Source organism: Cicer arietinum, chromosome 2, assembly GCF_000331145.2.
Source record: "Cicer arietinum cultivar CDC Frontier isolate Library 1 chromosome 2, Cicar.CDCFrontier_v2.0, whole genome shotgun sequence".
In the NCBI taxonomy this organism is placed as follows: Eukaryota; Viridiplantae; Streptophyta; class Magnoliopsida; order Fabales; family Fabaceae; genus Cicer; species Cicer arietinum.
This window is the reverse complement of record NC_021161.2, coordinates 40767249-40780982: the sequence shown is the minus strand read 5'-3', so window position 1 is coordinate 40780982 and position 13734 is coordinate 40767249. Positions and strand designations below refer to the sequence as shown.

The 13734-nt window shown below is 27.6% G+C and overlaps 4 protein-coding genes across 4 annotated transcripts; 3 read left to right on the top strand and 1 right to left on the bottom strand.

The window, feature by feature from the left end:
• The first annotated feature begins 308 nt into the window (after positions 1 to 308).
• Positions 309 to 2973, top strand: LOC101504122 (GDSL esterase/lipase At2g30310-like). Its single transcript, XM_004490621.4, has 3 exons — positions 309 to 967; positions 1533 to 1794; positions 2695 to 2973. Exons 1-3 carry the CDS (start codon positions 347 to 349, stop codon positions 2880 to 2882), a joined length of 1071 nt encoding a protein of 356 aa, XP_004490678.1. The 5' UTR covers positions 309 to 346; the 3' UTR covers positions 2883 to 2973.
• Positions 2974 to 6298: 3325 nt separating this feature from the next.
• LOC101503578 (uncharacterized) lies at positions 6299 to 7616 on the bottom strand. Its single transcript, XM_004490619.4, has one exon. The coding sequence runs from the start codon at positions 7487 to 7489 to the stop codon at positions 6485 to 6487; it is 1005 nt and encodes a 334-aa protein (XP_004490676.1). The 5' UTR covers positions 7490 to 7616; the 3' UTR covers positions 6299 to 6484.
• Positions 7617 to 9974: 2358 nt separating this feature from the next.
• LOC101503260 (uncharacterized) lies at positions 9975 to 10631 on the top strand. The gene has a single exon (XM_027331675.2). The coding sequence runs from the start codon at positions 9975 to 9977 to the stop codon at positions 10629 to 10631; it is 657 nt and encodes a 218-aa protein (XP_027187476.1).
• A 57-nt stretch (positions 10632 to 10688) lies between these two features.
• On the top strand, positions 10689 to 12028 carry LOC101511504 (exocyst complex component EXO70B1-like). Its single transcript, XM_004490636.3, has one exon. The coding sequence runs from the start codon at positions 10689 to 10691 to the stop codon at positions 11820 to 11822; it is 1134 nt and encodes a 377-aa protein (XP_004490693.1). The 3' UTR covers positions 11823 to 12028.
• Positions 12029 to 13734: the final 1706 nt, after the last annotated feature.

The window sequence follows — 13734 nt, the reverse complement described above, 5'->3', positions numbered from 1 at the left end:
TCCATGTTATTTAAAGAATGTCACATAACTATTTTTAGTTAAAAAATCATAGTGAATGATCATAACTACTAGATTTTAAAATAGGAAGACCAATTTCGTAAATTAATAAAAATAAAAGGACTAAAACTGCAATAATATTTATTAAAATTTGTTTTATACTTAACTAAAAATTGAAAATTATTAAATCGCCCAGTTGTAAATAACAAATTATTCAACTCCTTCAATTTCAATTTCAAGAGATGGTTATTCACTTGCTTGAAAAAAAAGAGATACTTATTCATATTCAGTCCATTATATATAGATAGTTAAAGCCTTATCACAATTACCATATGCAAAACTTGAAGCAATGGCTTATACAATCCACTTTATCTTTTTAATCCAAATTTGCACCATTAACATTAATGTTGCTACAAGCAATAACTTTTCTTCTAGACAAAAATTCTCATCCATTCTAGTCTTTGGTGATTCAACAGTAGACACAGGCAACAACAACTACATCAAAACATTGGGCAAAGGAAATCATTTACCATATGGAAAAGATTTTCCTAGTCATGTACCAAATGGTAGATTCTCTAATGGAAAATTGGTTATTGATTTCCTTGCATCTAAACTAAACCTCAAAGACACTATCCCTCCTTTTTTGGATCCAAATCTAACAAATGAAGAGATTCTAACTGGTGTTAGCTTTGCATCTGGTGGATCGGGTTTCGATGATTTGACAATAGTTTTATCTGGTGCCATATCAATGTCCAAACAAATTGAATATTTCAAAGATTATGTTGCAAAGGTTAAATGTGTTGTAGGGGAAAAAGAAGCTAAACAAAGAATTGAAAATGCTTTGGTTATTATTAGTGTTGGAGCTAATGACTTTGTTTTCAATTTTTATGACTTTCCAACTAGAAGATTTGAGTTTAATATTAGTGGATATCAAGATTATACTCAGAGTAGGCTTCAAATCTTCATTGAGGTAAATTTAATTAGAAGTCATTGATTAAATTTCATAATTATATAACACTATTTTTAATTGTCAACATTTTTCTTAATAATTATGTTTTAATCATTTTATTTTATGGATTTACCTATTTTTAACGCCTCTTTCTCTAAATAGAAAAATCCATAATTAAGGAGTAGCTCAATTGTTTGAGTTGGAACACCAAAGAAGTTATTTTAATGTAATTTATGATTTAATATCTGTTACTAGCATTTTTCCATCTACATAGACGACTTTTTTGACAACCATCCACTAACTATTATTTTTTTTCTTAAGAAAATTCATAGTTAATAAAAATAGGCAATATTGATTGATGTTTATTGTGTACATTAATGGTGTACACATTAACAAATTAACTATTGTGTATAATTATAAAAACAAATATAAAATTAAATTATCAAATGGGTTTTCAATTTAAAAACTTTTTTAAAAAAGACTCAATTATTATAAATTTTCTTTTTTTTCTAATAAAACCCCTATAAAAAGGTCTAATAAACATATTACATAGTGTTTGTTATGTGCATAAATATTATTGTTGTAGGAATTATACGAGCTTGGATGCAGAAAATTTGCTGTGACTGGGCTTCCAGCAATTGGTTGCATACCTCTTCAAATAACAGCCAAGTTTGTAAGTTTAAAGGATAGGAAATGTGTGGAGAATGAAAATTTAGAGGCTAAGGTTTATAACCAAAAATTGGCAAAGCGATTACTTCAAATGCAAGCAACTCTTCCAGGAAGCAGAGTTATTTATACAAACGTCTATGATCCCTTTATTCGCCTTATTAATCATCCTCAAAAATATGGTGAGCTATATTTATCATGGGCTGGTTAATGTGTGATCTTGGTATAAGAAAATTATGATCAATTTTTTTTTATTATGATAAATATTATGTCTTTTTGTTCATTCTTATCGGCACAAAGCACTCAAATGGTTAAATTTTTACTTAAATATTTGAGGACATAATGTTGATTTGAGATATGAAACCATTGCAAGGTTTTAACACTACACATTTGGCAGCGATTTGATAAGAAACAAGGTTCTAAGAATTTGGAAGAGATAATTAAAAATACAAAGTTGTTATGTTATCTTAATCAACTTTCACTATTTTCCTCCATATCTTCTTCCAAATAAAGAAACCCAAAAAAATCCAAATTTATCTATGAAATATGGAATTTTCTTGAATTTTTGGGTTTCTCTTTTAAATGGATGAAAATAATGAACGTCTATTAAGGAACTGATCTTATATTTTTATTTTTATTTTGTGTTTCTCTAAAAAAAGATAATTCAGACTTTTTATTATTAGTAAAAAAATTAATTAAAAAAATATACAATTCACTGATTTGTATTTGTCACCTTAGCAATATTATTGACACATCACCATATTACATCAGCTTTCTTGATGCAGTTAGATAGAAATTCAATAAAAAAGAATTACAAACATTTATGTTTTGAGAATTAAATGACAAATTTAGAGAATTTTTTTTAAATGAATCAAACTTACAAGATGGTAGGTGTAACTTTGTCTATATTTAATTACTATGAAAAGTCGTATATTGAATAAAATAAAGTCTACCAATATATATAAATGATAGATAATCTTGATCGTACAAATTGATTTTAGTGGAGAAAAATTGATGATATAGATCGTAATTTGCGTATAGTATTTATTAATTTTGTATTCTTTTAACTTTTGATCGTACAGGTTTCAAGGAAACGAACAAAGGGTGTTGTGGAAGTGGCTTATTTGAAGTAACTCCACTGTGTAATGAACTCACACCGGTGTGTGATGACGCTTCAAAATATGTATTTTGGGACAGTGTGCATCCAACTGAAGCAACCTACCAATATGTTGCTAACTACTTCGAAATGGAAGTCTTGCCAAAGTTCTAATTTCATATGGATTTGTATATTTGATTCAAGTCTAGTGCTTTGTTAAATTAATTATAAAGAATATGAGATCCATTTAGGAGTATTTCTATTACATTTATTTGTATAAAAAAATTCTCACTCTTACTAACTGAAACACTCCGTTTCATTATTATAATAATAAATAAATAAAATAACTCAACTTCATTCACTCTCACTCTTTTTCTATTTCATTTCCACTCCAATTTTTCCTTTTCATTTTTTTTTTTGCTTTTCTTTTCTTTTCCTCTTCTTCTGTTTCTTCTTCTATTCACTTAAAGTCACAATAAAACAATGGAAATGGTATATATTCTCTAAGCAAACTTCATCCTATTTTCACAAGTTTTTAGGTAGAATTTTTGAGTTAGAGTTTGTGCTCTAAAGAAGAAGAAATGTGTTCATTTCTTGAAAGTTGTTTATTTATACTGTGGTAAATACACCACTCTAAAGCTAGTATGAATCTCTAGAAAAATGTAGTTTTGGTTAAAAATCTTATTTTTGTGCTTAGAATAGATTTAAAGAATTTTTATATTTTCTTAGAATTAGTTAAACTTTAGAATGATTTTTCCAAAGTCTTGAGAATATTTTTTTATACTCAGATTTGTCAGCTGAGGTTCTGCCTACTACTTTGAAAGTTGTTGGAAAACAAACTTAATTGATTTTTCATAGTGGTGAGTAGACGACGATCATTATCATATTTTTATTATGTTATAATTATTATTTTACTCGTTTTTATGTGAAAGTATTTATTTGAAAAATTGGAGAACACAACCTTTGAATTTATCTCGATTTCGTCATTTATTTATTTTCATAGTCTTTGTTATATAATATGTTAGTAGTTTGATTTATTTATGATTTATAAAGTATTTAAATATTGAATTGTTATACGGTTGAATATATTTTTCATGAGTTACGATGAAACGAGATATGATTTTTAAATACGTGTTTTTGGAAATCGTTATAATTATGAAATCGTTAACGACGATAGGTGCACCTAGTTACATCGTTTTGATTAAGGAGAGTTACCCGTTAGATGGAGTCGCCCATATGAGAGATGTCATCCTTAGGAGGAGAAAACTATCAACGAGAAGTAAGCTCCCTAATTGATGCATGATGATGCGTTGCAGGATTGAGAGGAGAAAGTTATCCGTTAGATGGAGTCATCCCTAAGGAAAAAGTCACCCTTAGGAGGAAAAGGCTATCAATGAAATGAAGCCGCCTCTTGGTTCTCAAGAATTTATATTTTTACTTGTTTGATTTCCTATGATTTTGTGTTGTTGCTCGTTATAATTTCACTTTTCTATAAATTAGATTTTAAATATTTTTACTTGAACGGTTAAATTACAAGTTTAATGATTTTATCGTGTGTTTACGAGTTATCTATATTTTTGGCAGTATTGTTTAGTATAATTGGCACAAGTTTGTAAAATAATTATTCGTGTCTTTTTTGTGTTTCTCTTCTAGTTGGTGGTGGTTGTCGTCTTCTCATTAAGTCTTTGTGATTTACCTTTTCATGTTGTTTATTTTTTTTAATTTACAAGAAGTTGAGTCGTGATATAAAGTCTATTGAGTCGTGATATATTTTGCAGCTATTTTGATTCTAGAAAGTCTTTTTGGAAGATGTATTGAATATTTAGATTATACTCTTTCAAACATGACTTAGTTGGAAGTTTAAATAGAAATTTCATAAATTTGGAAATGTTGAAATTACAGAGGATAATCTGTCGAAATTTTAAAAAAAATTATATATTTTTTGAAATGGTTATTTAGAACTATTTATTTGTTTAATTGTTAAGTTAGTTGATAGGTTTGCTAAACAATGAGTATAACTTGTGCACCAGTCACGACATTACATAAAGTTCAATGGTTTGCCAAAATATGGTTGACATACAAATCACCCAGTGTCAAAATTCATCCTAACCCTAACTTAAAAAGGTTTAACTATCTATCCTAAACTCATCACCAAATGATGCCAAATATACATTTCTACCAAGAAAAGAAGGTACATCAAATGGTTCACATCCATAAATTAGAACAAATTGTTTTAAATATTCTTCTCCAATGCTTTCGGTTGATGTTTGTTAAGAAATCCCCGTGAATCTTCGATCCTCATAGAACTAAAAAGGGATGGATCCAAGGAATTTAAGGGTGGGTTGCGGTCTCTCTCCTTATACAAACTTATTAGTATATTAATAAATTTATATTATTTTTTAAAATATCATATCATAATAATAATTTTACATAATCTTTATTAATAAAAAATATCCCATTCAATTGATTTTTGGATTTATCTCTGCTTTGACTCCTCAATTGCTACAAAAATGTAAGGAACTCATCGCCTTTTCAAGAATTATCGAATCTAACATCACTATATTTATTGCTGTCAATTTCACAAGACTACTAATTATTAGTTCTAGTTCATATGTTGGAAGAGTCAAAATTTTATATTTATTAAGATCGAAAAAAGGAAATCCGCAAAACTAAAAGCCTCTAAAATTAAAGGCTAAGTGGGCATATGGACTCAGTTTTTTAAATTTATCTTTTGATTATTTTTTTGAAAAAATATTTCGACAAAAAATTTGATTATTTTTCAAAAAATAAATTTTTTCTATTTTTCCGATAAAAAATAATTTATAAATTTTTTTGGATTCGAGAAAAATAATTTTTTGATTTTTTTCACAATATTTTTTTAAAATGATTTAAAAAAAAATTTCCTAGCAAAAAAGTTATACATTTTTTCACAAAAAATAAATTTCAAAAATATTTTAAAAAAAAATTATAAATTAACAAAATATTCGACCTATAAACCATTCACGTATGTCTACACAATATAATGAAATTATAAGTTGAAGTTTTAAAATATTATTTCTATAAAAGACTTAATATTAAGCAACTTAGTATAAAATTCTTTCAAAAGAATTTTAAACTTTTGAACTTTATTAACGACTCTAAATCTATACTAGAAGTTTTCATCAAATTTGTGAGATTTAACATCCTTGTAAAATAGTCAGCAACTTTTATTTAGTTTTTATTTGCAACGATTAATATTGTCTGCATATTGTTTGCAATCACACCTTGATTTTATCTCCAATGGCATAACACTTGTCAAAATCTAATGTAGAACATAGCTTTGCAACTTTCTTCTCAGGTTGAAAATAGACATTTGTTTGTGCATCAGTTGGATTTTCACCAAGTTCTTTAAACCTATTCTCCACCACCTCCATCACTTCATGGAAGTCGAATATCACCTTCATTCGAATGCACCACTTGTCGAAATTCTTGTCATCAAGTATTGGAAAGACACTTTACTCACAGAAGACTCAGAATCAATCATAGGGTGTGTATACCAATTTGTTGGAGGAAATACATATTCACAAGAAACTAAGAGAAAGAAAACGTAGTGAAAATGAAATTCTAAATTGTTATTGAATTACTAACACAATCAAATTAAGTTATATTTATACACATAACTAGTTTAGGCACCACATTTAAATCAACTATTACAAAAATCTTCCCTTTCTTATACTGACACACAACTTCCTTGAAACAATACTCATTTTTTTTTTCTCAGCTTCAACATCACCACTTCATATTGATACTGAGGAGCTTTCAGGTTCTGCATCAGAATCCAATTGTTCATTGCCTTGAGAAGCAAGTAATTGATCTGGCAAGTCAGTGTGGAAAGTCTTTGATTGTAAAAGTGAATAAACAAATTCAGATGATGAATTCCTCTTCATTGCAGACTTAGGCTTATAATGATTATGTGTACCTTTATATTGTGTCTCAATAATTTCACCATCTATATTTCTCTCAACTTTTTTCTTCACAGCACAATTAGGCCAATTACATTTGTAATAACTTCTCTGATTTTCACTTCCTTTTTCTAATTTCTCTTCATATTTTTTCCAATTATATCCATCATCATCATGCACCCTTCTTCTTAAAGACTCATTTTTTTGGTTACCATTACTATAATTTTTCAGTTCATTTCTATTGTTGTTGTCTTCAGCATCAAATATTTCTATGGCTACATCATCTTCCATTCTTAAATTACCAATCGCGGGGCGAGACTCAAATTTCGAACGAAGAACCATAAGAGAATAACAGAAGATTGCAGCAACAATAGATAGCATCAAATTTATCTTCATCAATTGAAGAGTTAAACATCCAAGGAAGAAATTAAGAAGATCAGATTCAAATCCAAGATCAATTTGCCTTGATAAACAAAAAGACATTAAAGCAAAAGATGCAGAAGAAATTAGACTCAATAGGTCTGGTTTTCCATTCAAAGCTTTATTATCAGATACAAAAGAGTACAAAGATGTGAGCAACAAAACAAGAACACCCAAATGAGCTTTTAGCAAGAATCTCCTAGAAAGTTTCCATTTTTTCAAAAATAACATCATGACACTGATAGTGAAACTTACCATAGCGTAAATAATGATTTTGATGAAGTTCCACTCTCCAAAAAGATGAATAAAAGAAGAGCTAAGTGCATAAGAAATTAGTCCAATGATACTTGAAAAAAATCCTAATATTCTCCATTGTTTTTTTTGTATTATTATTACTCTATTGGAAATTCTGATGGGCATGGTAGTTAATTTTGAAAGGGCATAGTGTGTGTTAATTAATTTGTATTTGGCTTTTAAGATTGATATGTTGTTAGTGTCAAAGAGGAGTTTGAGATGGAAAGGAACTTTGTAAACTGAACGAAAATTATTGTTTGCTTTTTTTACAAGAAAAATCTATTTTAATTTGTGGTTACAATCTGTTGTTGACAGATATGTTGAATTTCTAAAACAAAAAAACAAAGTATTTTCTATTGCAAATGAGAGTTGGACAGTTGGTCTTGAGGGCTGTCAATACAAAAGTCAAGTCACCAAATAGGTACTCTAAATAACTGCAGCAGTTCATTCTATAAACAACCTCAAAACATTTGTTCCTTTGCTAGAAATTCCATGTGAAATACACCTCTAATCTTACATTATCGAATTCATTAAAATTGGTTTAACTAAGAGTTAGAGAATTTGAGTTTATTTTCGGGATAAGGAGAAAAAAATACTAACATAGCTAATTATTAGTTTAGACTGTTTAAAAATAATAATAAATGATTTATTTATATAAAAAATTTACCCCAAATCATGATTCTTGTGTTAATTATAATGTGAATACACCAATAATTGCCGATTTTTTTTTCCTTCTCATTTGATGTGGTATTCACATAGGCAAAATGATCATTTTGTTAATATCATATTTTGAGCAAAAAGTTTATGGAAATTACTATTAAATTCAACATCATCTGTTAGTCTTATAAATGATATGTGAATACATAGTTGAATTGGTCAGGTTAAAGATCGCTTATAGCGAACTCCAACAAATATTTTTTGAAGATGAATGACATTAAGATTTTGAATCTCACATTATTTTGACCATTAGCCGTTGGAAGACATTAGTTTGATTGTTAGAATTAAATTATTATTTTGATTATTTTTCATTTGTTTTTTCAATTTTTATATGTATCTAAACATACTTTTTGTTTTCACGTTGATTAGATATGATTGTTTTATTTTTATTTTAATACGAATAAATTTTTTTTCTTCTCAAAAACTAAAAAATAAAATGGTCAAATGAGTTACTTATTACTCGTATTAACTACTTATGCTAACAATATCTTAAGACATAAATGTTCTCTAAAGGCAAAACTTAGTGTAATTTGAAAGCTAAAAATAATGTCTATAAGTTAGGAAAATTAGTTATTTTGGTCATTTTAAGTGAAAATATTAGACACTATTAAAAAGGACTTGGTTATATAATATTTGTAATTTAATAGATAAAAAATATTTAATTATTGTAATTTAAAAGACTAAAGTAAAACTTAAACTTAAATATGATTTTGATATTTTATCTTTTATCTAGTATTCGTTTTGGTCATTTATCTTTTTTTTTTTTTCATGCGTTCCAACCCTTTATATTTTATAAGTGGTCCTTTTCACCATAACTATTTCAAACAACTGTATAATTATTTTTATGAGCTATTGAGATTAAATATTATATTAGTTTATAATTATGTGTGCAATCTTAATAAGGATGAGTGAAAATACAATAAACATCGATAAATGTAATTCATTTCAAAGAGTTTACATAAGTTTTAAAGCATGCTATCAAAAAATTCAAATACAAACTTATTATTCAGTTTAATTAATATTTTTTCAAAAAAATATTATATATACTTGATAATAATTGTTAGAAGGGATTTTAATAACTAGATATTATTATAAGGTTGTTGTGATTGTGATAATGACTAAAATATATCATTTATAAAAAATAAATGACTATAAATCAAAATTAATATATAGGATCATGACGAATATTAAATTATCAGAATTATATTTAAATGTAAAATAAAAAAATAACTTACGTGTGATCAAAATTATATTTTTTTTAAAAAAAAATATATGATTACTATGTAGGTATATAAACTTATTTTAACCGTCTGCTCAAAGTGATCTTTTTAGAAAATTTCTCCGACTTAACTATTCAAGTCATATCGAAAAATCTAGGGAGTTTGAGATCCAAGAATGGGTCTGACTATTATACACATCTCCCAAGCTTGATAACTTGGATATGATTGATCGAGAACTGCATTAATTCCATGGACAAAATGAAATATTTTCTTTCCTATCACAAATAGTTCGATTCGAATTTTAACTATCAAAAAGTTTTATCACAGTATATTTATTGCAAGAACTAAAAGATTAAAAAAAATATTTGTATATATTGAATTTCTATGACAAGAAAAACCTATTTAAATTCTATGAATGAAAAATCTATTTAAATCTGTGGTTACAATCCATTGTCGACAAATATGTTGAATTTCTGAAAAAAAAAAATGTATTCTCTACTGCAAATTAGATTTGGACAGTTGGCCTTAATACAAAATTCAAGCTCTAAATTATTGCAGCAGCTGAACCAATAAATAGCCACAAGACTTTTAGTCCAAATTTCATTCGCCGCCTTAATTTCATTGCAAATTTCATCCAAAAAAGGGAACCAAACCTTGCTAGATTCTAAATCACCATGCTCAACAAAATTTTGAGTTGGCTCAAGCAGCCAAAGATATGGAAATTTGTGAGTTTTACTTCATCTATTATTGGACTTCTCTTTTACTCTCTTAGCTCTTCTTTCAACAATCTATTTGGAAAGTGGAACTTGTTTAAAATATTTGTTTACACAGTTTTTAGTTTAATTATATGTCTTGCTATCTTATTTGCAAACACATGTCACACTTCAAGTCTCAAACTTAAAACTCATTTAATATTTTCCGTTTTCACGGCCACCACTGTTTACTCTTTTTTCTTCGATAAAGTTAACGGAAAACCAGATTTTTATAGTCTAGTTTCGTGTGCTTCTTTTGCTATTATGTCGCTTAGTTTATCAAAGCATACTCAATTAGGATTCGAGGTTGATTTGCTATATTTTTTTTGTGGGTACTTAACTTTACAACTCATGAAGATAAAGTTGTTTTTAGTCATTGTTGGAGTGAGTTTTAGTTATTCCCTTATCATCCTTCGTTTTTATTTGTGTAACTCAAATGATCGTGGCCATCTTAGACTCCAATTTCAAGACCAAAATTGTATAGTCATTCAAGTCCATGCAGATTTAGAAGAATCAGAAAATGTTAATCTTATCACGCCACAAGAAAACATGGTTACTCAAATGAATAATTTGTCATAACAACAAGGAAATAGTGATGCTGTCAAACTAGTTGATTATAAAAGGGCCCTAGTTAAGATGAATGAGAAGCTTAATCGAGTAATTTGGAAGCAGTTTATGACTATAAGACAAGAAGTGTTACCTCACTCCAAGTCCAACATCATGGAGATAGATGATATTATAGACAACCTACACAAAACTGTGAAGAACATGGTGGAAGATGGGTTTCAAACTGAATGTTGCAAAGTGTACAACATTTTTCGAAGCAGATTCATCAACAAGTGTCTATGTAAACTTGGATTGCAAGAGGTTAACTTGTGTGATGTTGAGAATGAGAATATTGAGAATTTGATTAGTGATTTCAACATTGCTCTAAGGATACTTCTTCCCAATGAGAGAAGGGTATGGAATCACATATTTTCTATGTATTCTTTTGAGTATAGCATTTTTTCATCATTAGAGTGGAGGAGAATTGAAATTGAATTGTGGGCCAAATTTATGGTGTTGGAGACTCGTATTCATGGCAATTCTTCTCATGAATTTGTTCATGATTCAGGGGTTCATCCACTTACTCGTGAAGAAATGAAATGCATTAAGGATGTTTGTGAAGATCATAGGGATGTTGTGGCTCATTTCCAAATCCTTGAGATGATACAATTATTAGAAAGTAATTTGGATGCAAAATCCAAAATCAACAAAAACTCTGCTTTAGGATATCTTTTCATGTTGAATAATAATAGATACATACAATTGGAGGCAAAATATGGTCCCTTGCTAAATCTATTGGGCAAAGAGTGGACTCAAATACAAACTTCAAAAGTTAGAAGAAACATTAAACATTACATAAAATGCTCATGGAATAAGGTTCTGAACTTATTGGAGAATGATGAGTCAATGACTACTAATGTTGCTATTGAATCAATGAGATTGTTCCATATAAACTTTTCAGATATATGCAAAGCTCAGTCTATATGTTTTGTTATCGATGAGAGGCTAAGGAAAACAATGCGAAAGTACTTGAAAAAGATGTTGCTGCCACTATATGAAAACTTCATTAGGAGATTTCAGGATGTTGTTGGTAAGGATGTTGCTGATCAGTATATTAAATATGGAATGTCAGACATTGAAGATCGAATCAACCATTTATTTCTTGAAATGAAGGAGACAACACCTGTCACCGGCCACCATAGCTATGAGCCTAACATCGTATAGCCATTTCTAAATCATAGTTTCCAAACCTCCAACTACTTTTGTGACATCTTTTGATCATGTTTTCTTGTTTTGTTTTGGATCCTCTGTTTTTACGGTAATGTTTAGGATATTAAAGTTGTATATCATACTCAAATTAGCTTTTCACCATTGATATAATAGTAAAATATTCGATGGTCCAGATTATTCACGGGATACATCTTAAGAAAGTCACCTCTTAAATAATAGGTATTTGCAGAAATGTAAAATGGATATTATATAAAAAAAAGTACGTTAAAATATTATATAAATATTGATAAAATAATATAATAATGGATATATATTTTGGAAAAAGGAAACAAAATGATAACCAATTGTAATTTTTTTAAGGAAATAATCTATTGAAATTAAAACTTTGAGATTTATCTTTTTATTTTGGTTGTATCTGAATTTTTACTAAATAGCACTCGCGGTCTTTTAACTTAAGTTCAGTTAAATTTTTAGTCTTTTATCTTTTTTTTTCTCCTAATTTAGTCATTTATTTTAATTTTAAGTGACAATTTGATCTTTTATGTTTTAAAATGTCAACAACGTTATCCTTTTTTTTTTTTTTTATAAAAATTCAAAAAATTCATCAAATTTTTTAAACAAAACCCATAAAATTAATTATCATCTTCAATATAATACAAATTTTATCAATTGCATAACTCAAATATTCAAATAAACTCATTTTTTCATCTCCAACAACATCAAATTCATCAAATAACGAATGAAAATATGAGTTTATTTAAAGATTTAAATTATGAATGTGATGAAATTTTGCATTATATTGTAGAAGATAAATAATTTTATGGGTTTTGTTTGAAAATTTTGATTAATTTTTTGAATTTTTGTAAAAAAAAAAAGGATAACATTGTTGACATTTTAAAATATAAAAGATCAAATTGTCACTTAAAATTAAAATTAATGACTAAATCGGGAAGAAGAAAAAAATGACTAAAATATTAACTGAAATTAAGTAAAGGGACCGCATGTGCTATTTAGTTTTAATTTTTTTAATCCAAACTAAATATTAATGATTTTACATGAGTAAGTAGATAAATTTGTTTTAGTATGTAAAACCTCAATTAACTTTCGAAATCGGATGAAAAATAAAATATGAGAAAGAATATATGCATCATCGGTGTAAATAATTTATAAATTGACATTCTATACAAATAAAGTATCATGCATTTATTTTTTAAAGTAGCTACTAATAGACATACATGATAAGATGATGAGTTTTTATTGGAAGACGATGTGAAATTATTTTACATCGTCGGTATATAGTCATTAAACTAATGGGTGAGACTGAGAGTGGGATGGAGTCAAGAGGTGCATGTAGTTGGTCTCTATATCTTAAAAATCAAATAGTTTTGGTGTCTCTTTCTCTCTCTCTCTCTTTCTCTCTCTCTCTCTCTCTCTCTCATATTTTAACTAAAAAATGATAAGACTATGTAAAATGATTAACACCTATTAAATTGGAATAAAATGCCACCAAAACTTAGCTTTTCATTTTAGAAATTTTTCATATTTTTAATTTAATTAATGACATATGAATAATTGATGCATCTAGATGGTTCAATATCATAAAATTGTATGTCAAGTCATTCAAAATATGTCAAATCGTTATTTTTTTTAGTTCAAATATATGAGGGAGGAACCAAAACTGTCGACTTTTAAAATAGAGGGACCGATTTCTTGAATTGAAAATAATAGAGAGACAAAAACTGCAATTAAGCCAATTTTTAATGTCCCGAAAATAAGCTTAAATATGATTTTGGTCATTTATATTTTTTTTAAACTCATTTTGGTCTTTTATCTTTTATAAATGATGAAGGTTAGTCCTTTTCATCATAATCATTTCAAACATCAGTATGATTATTGTCATAAACTA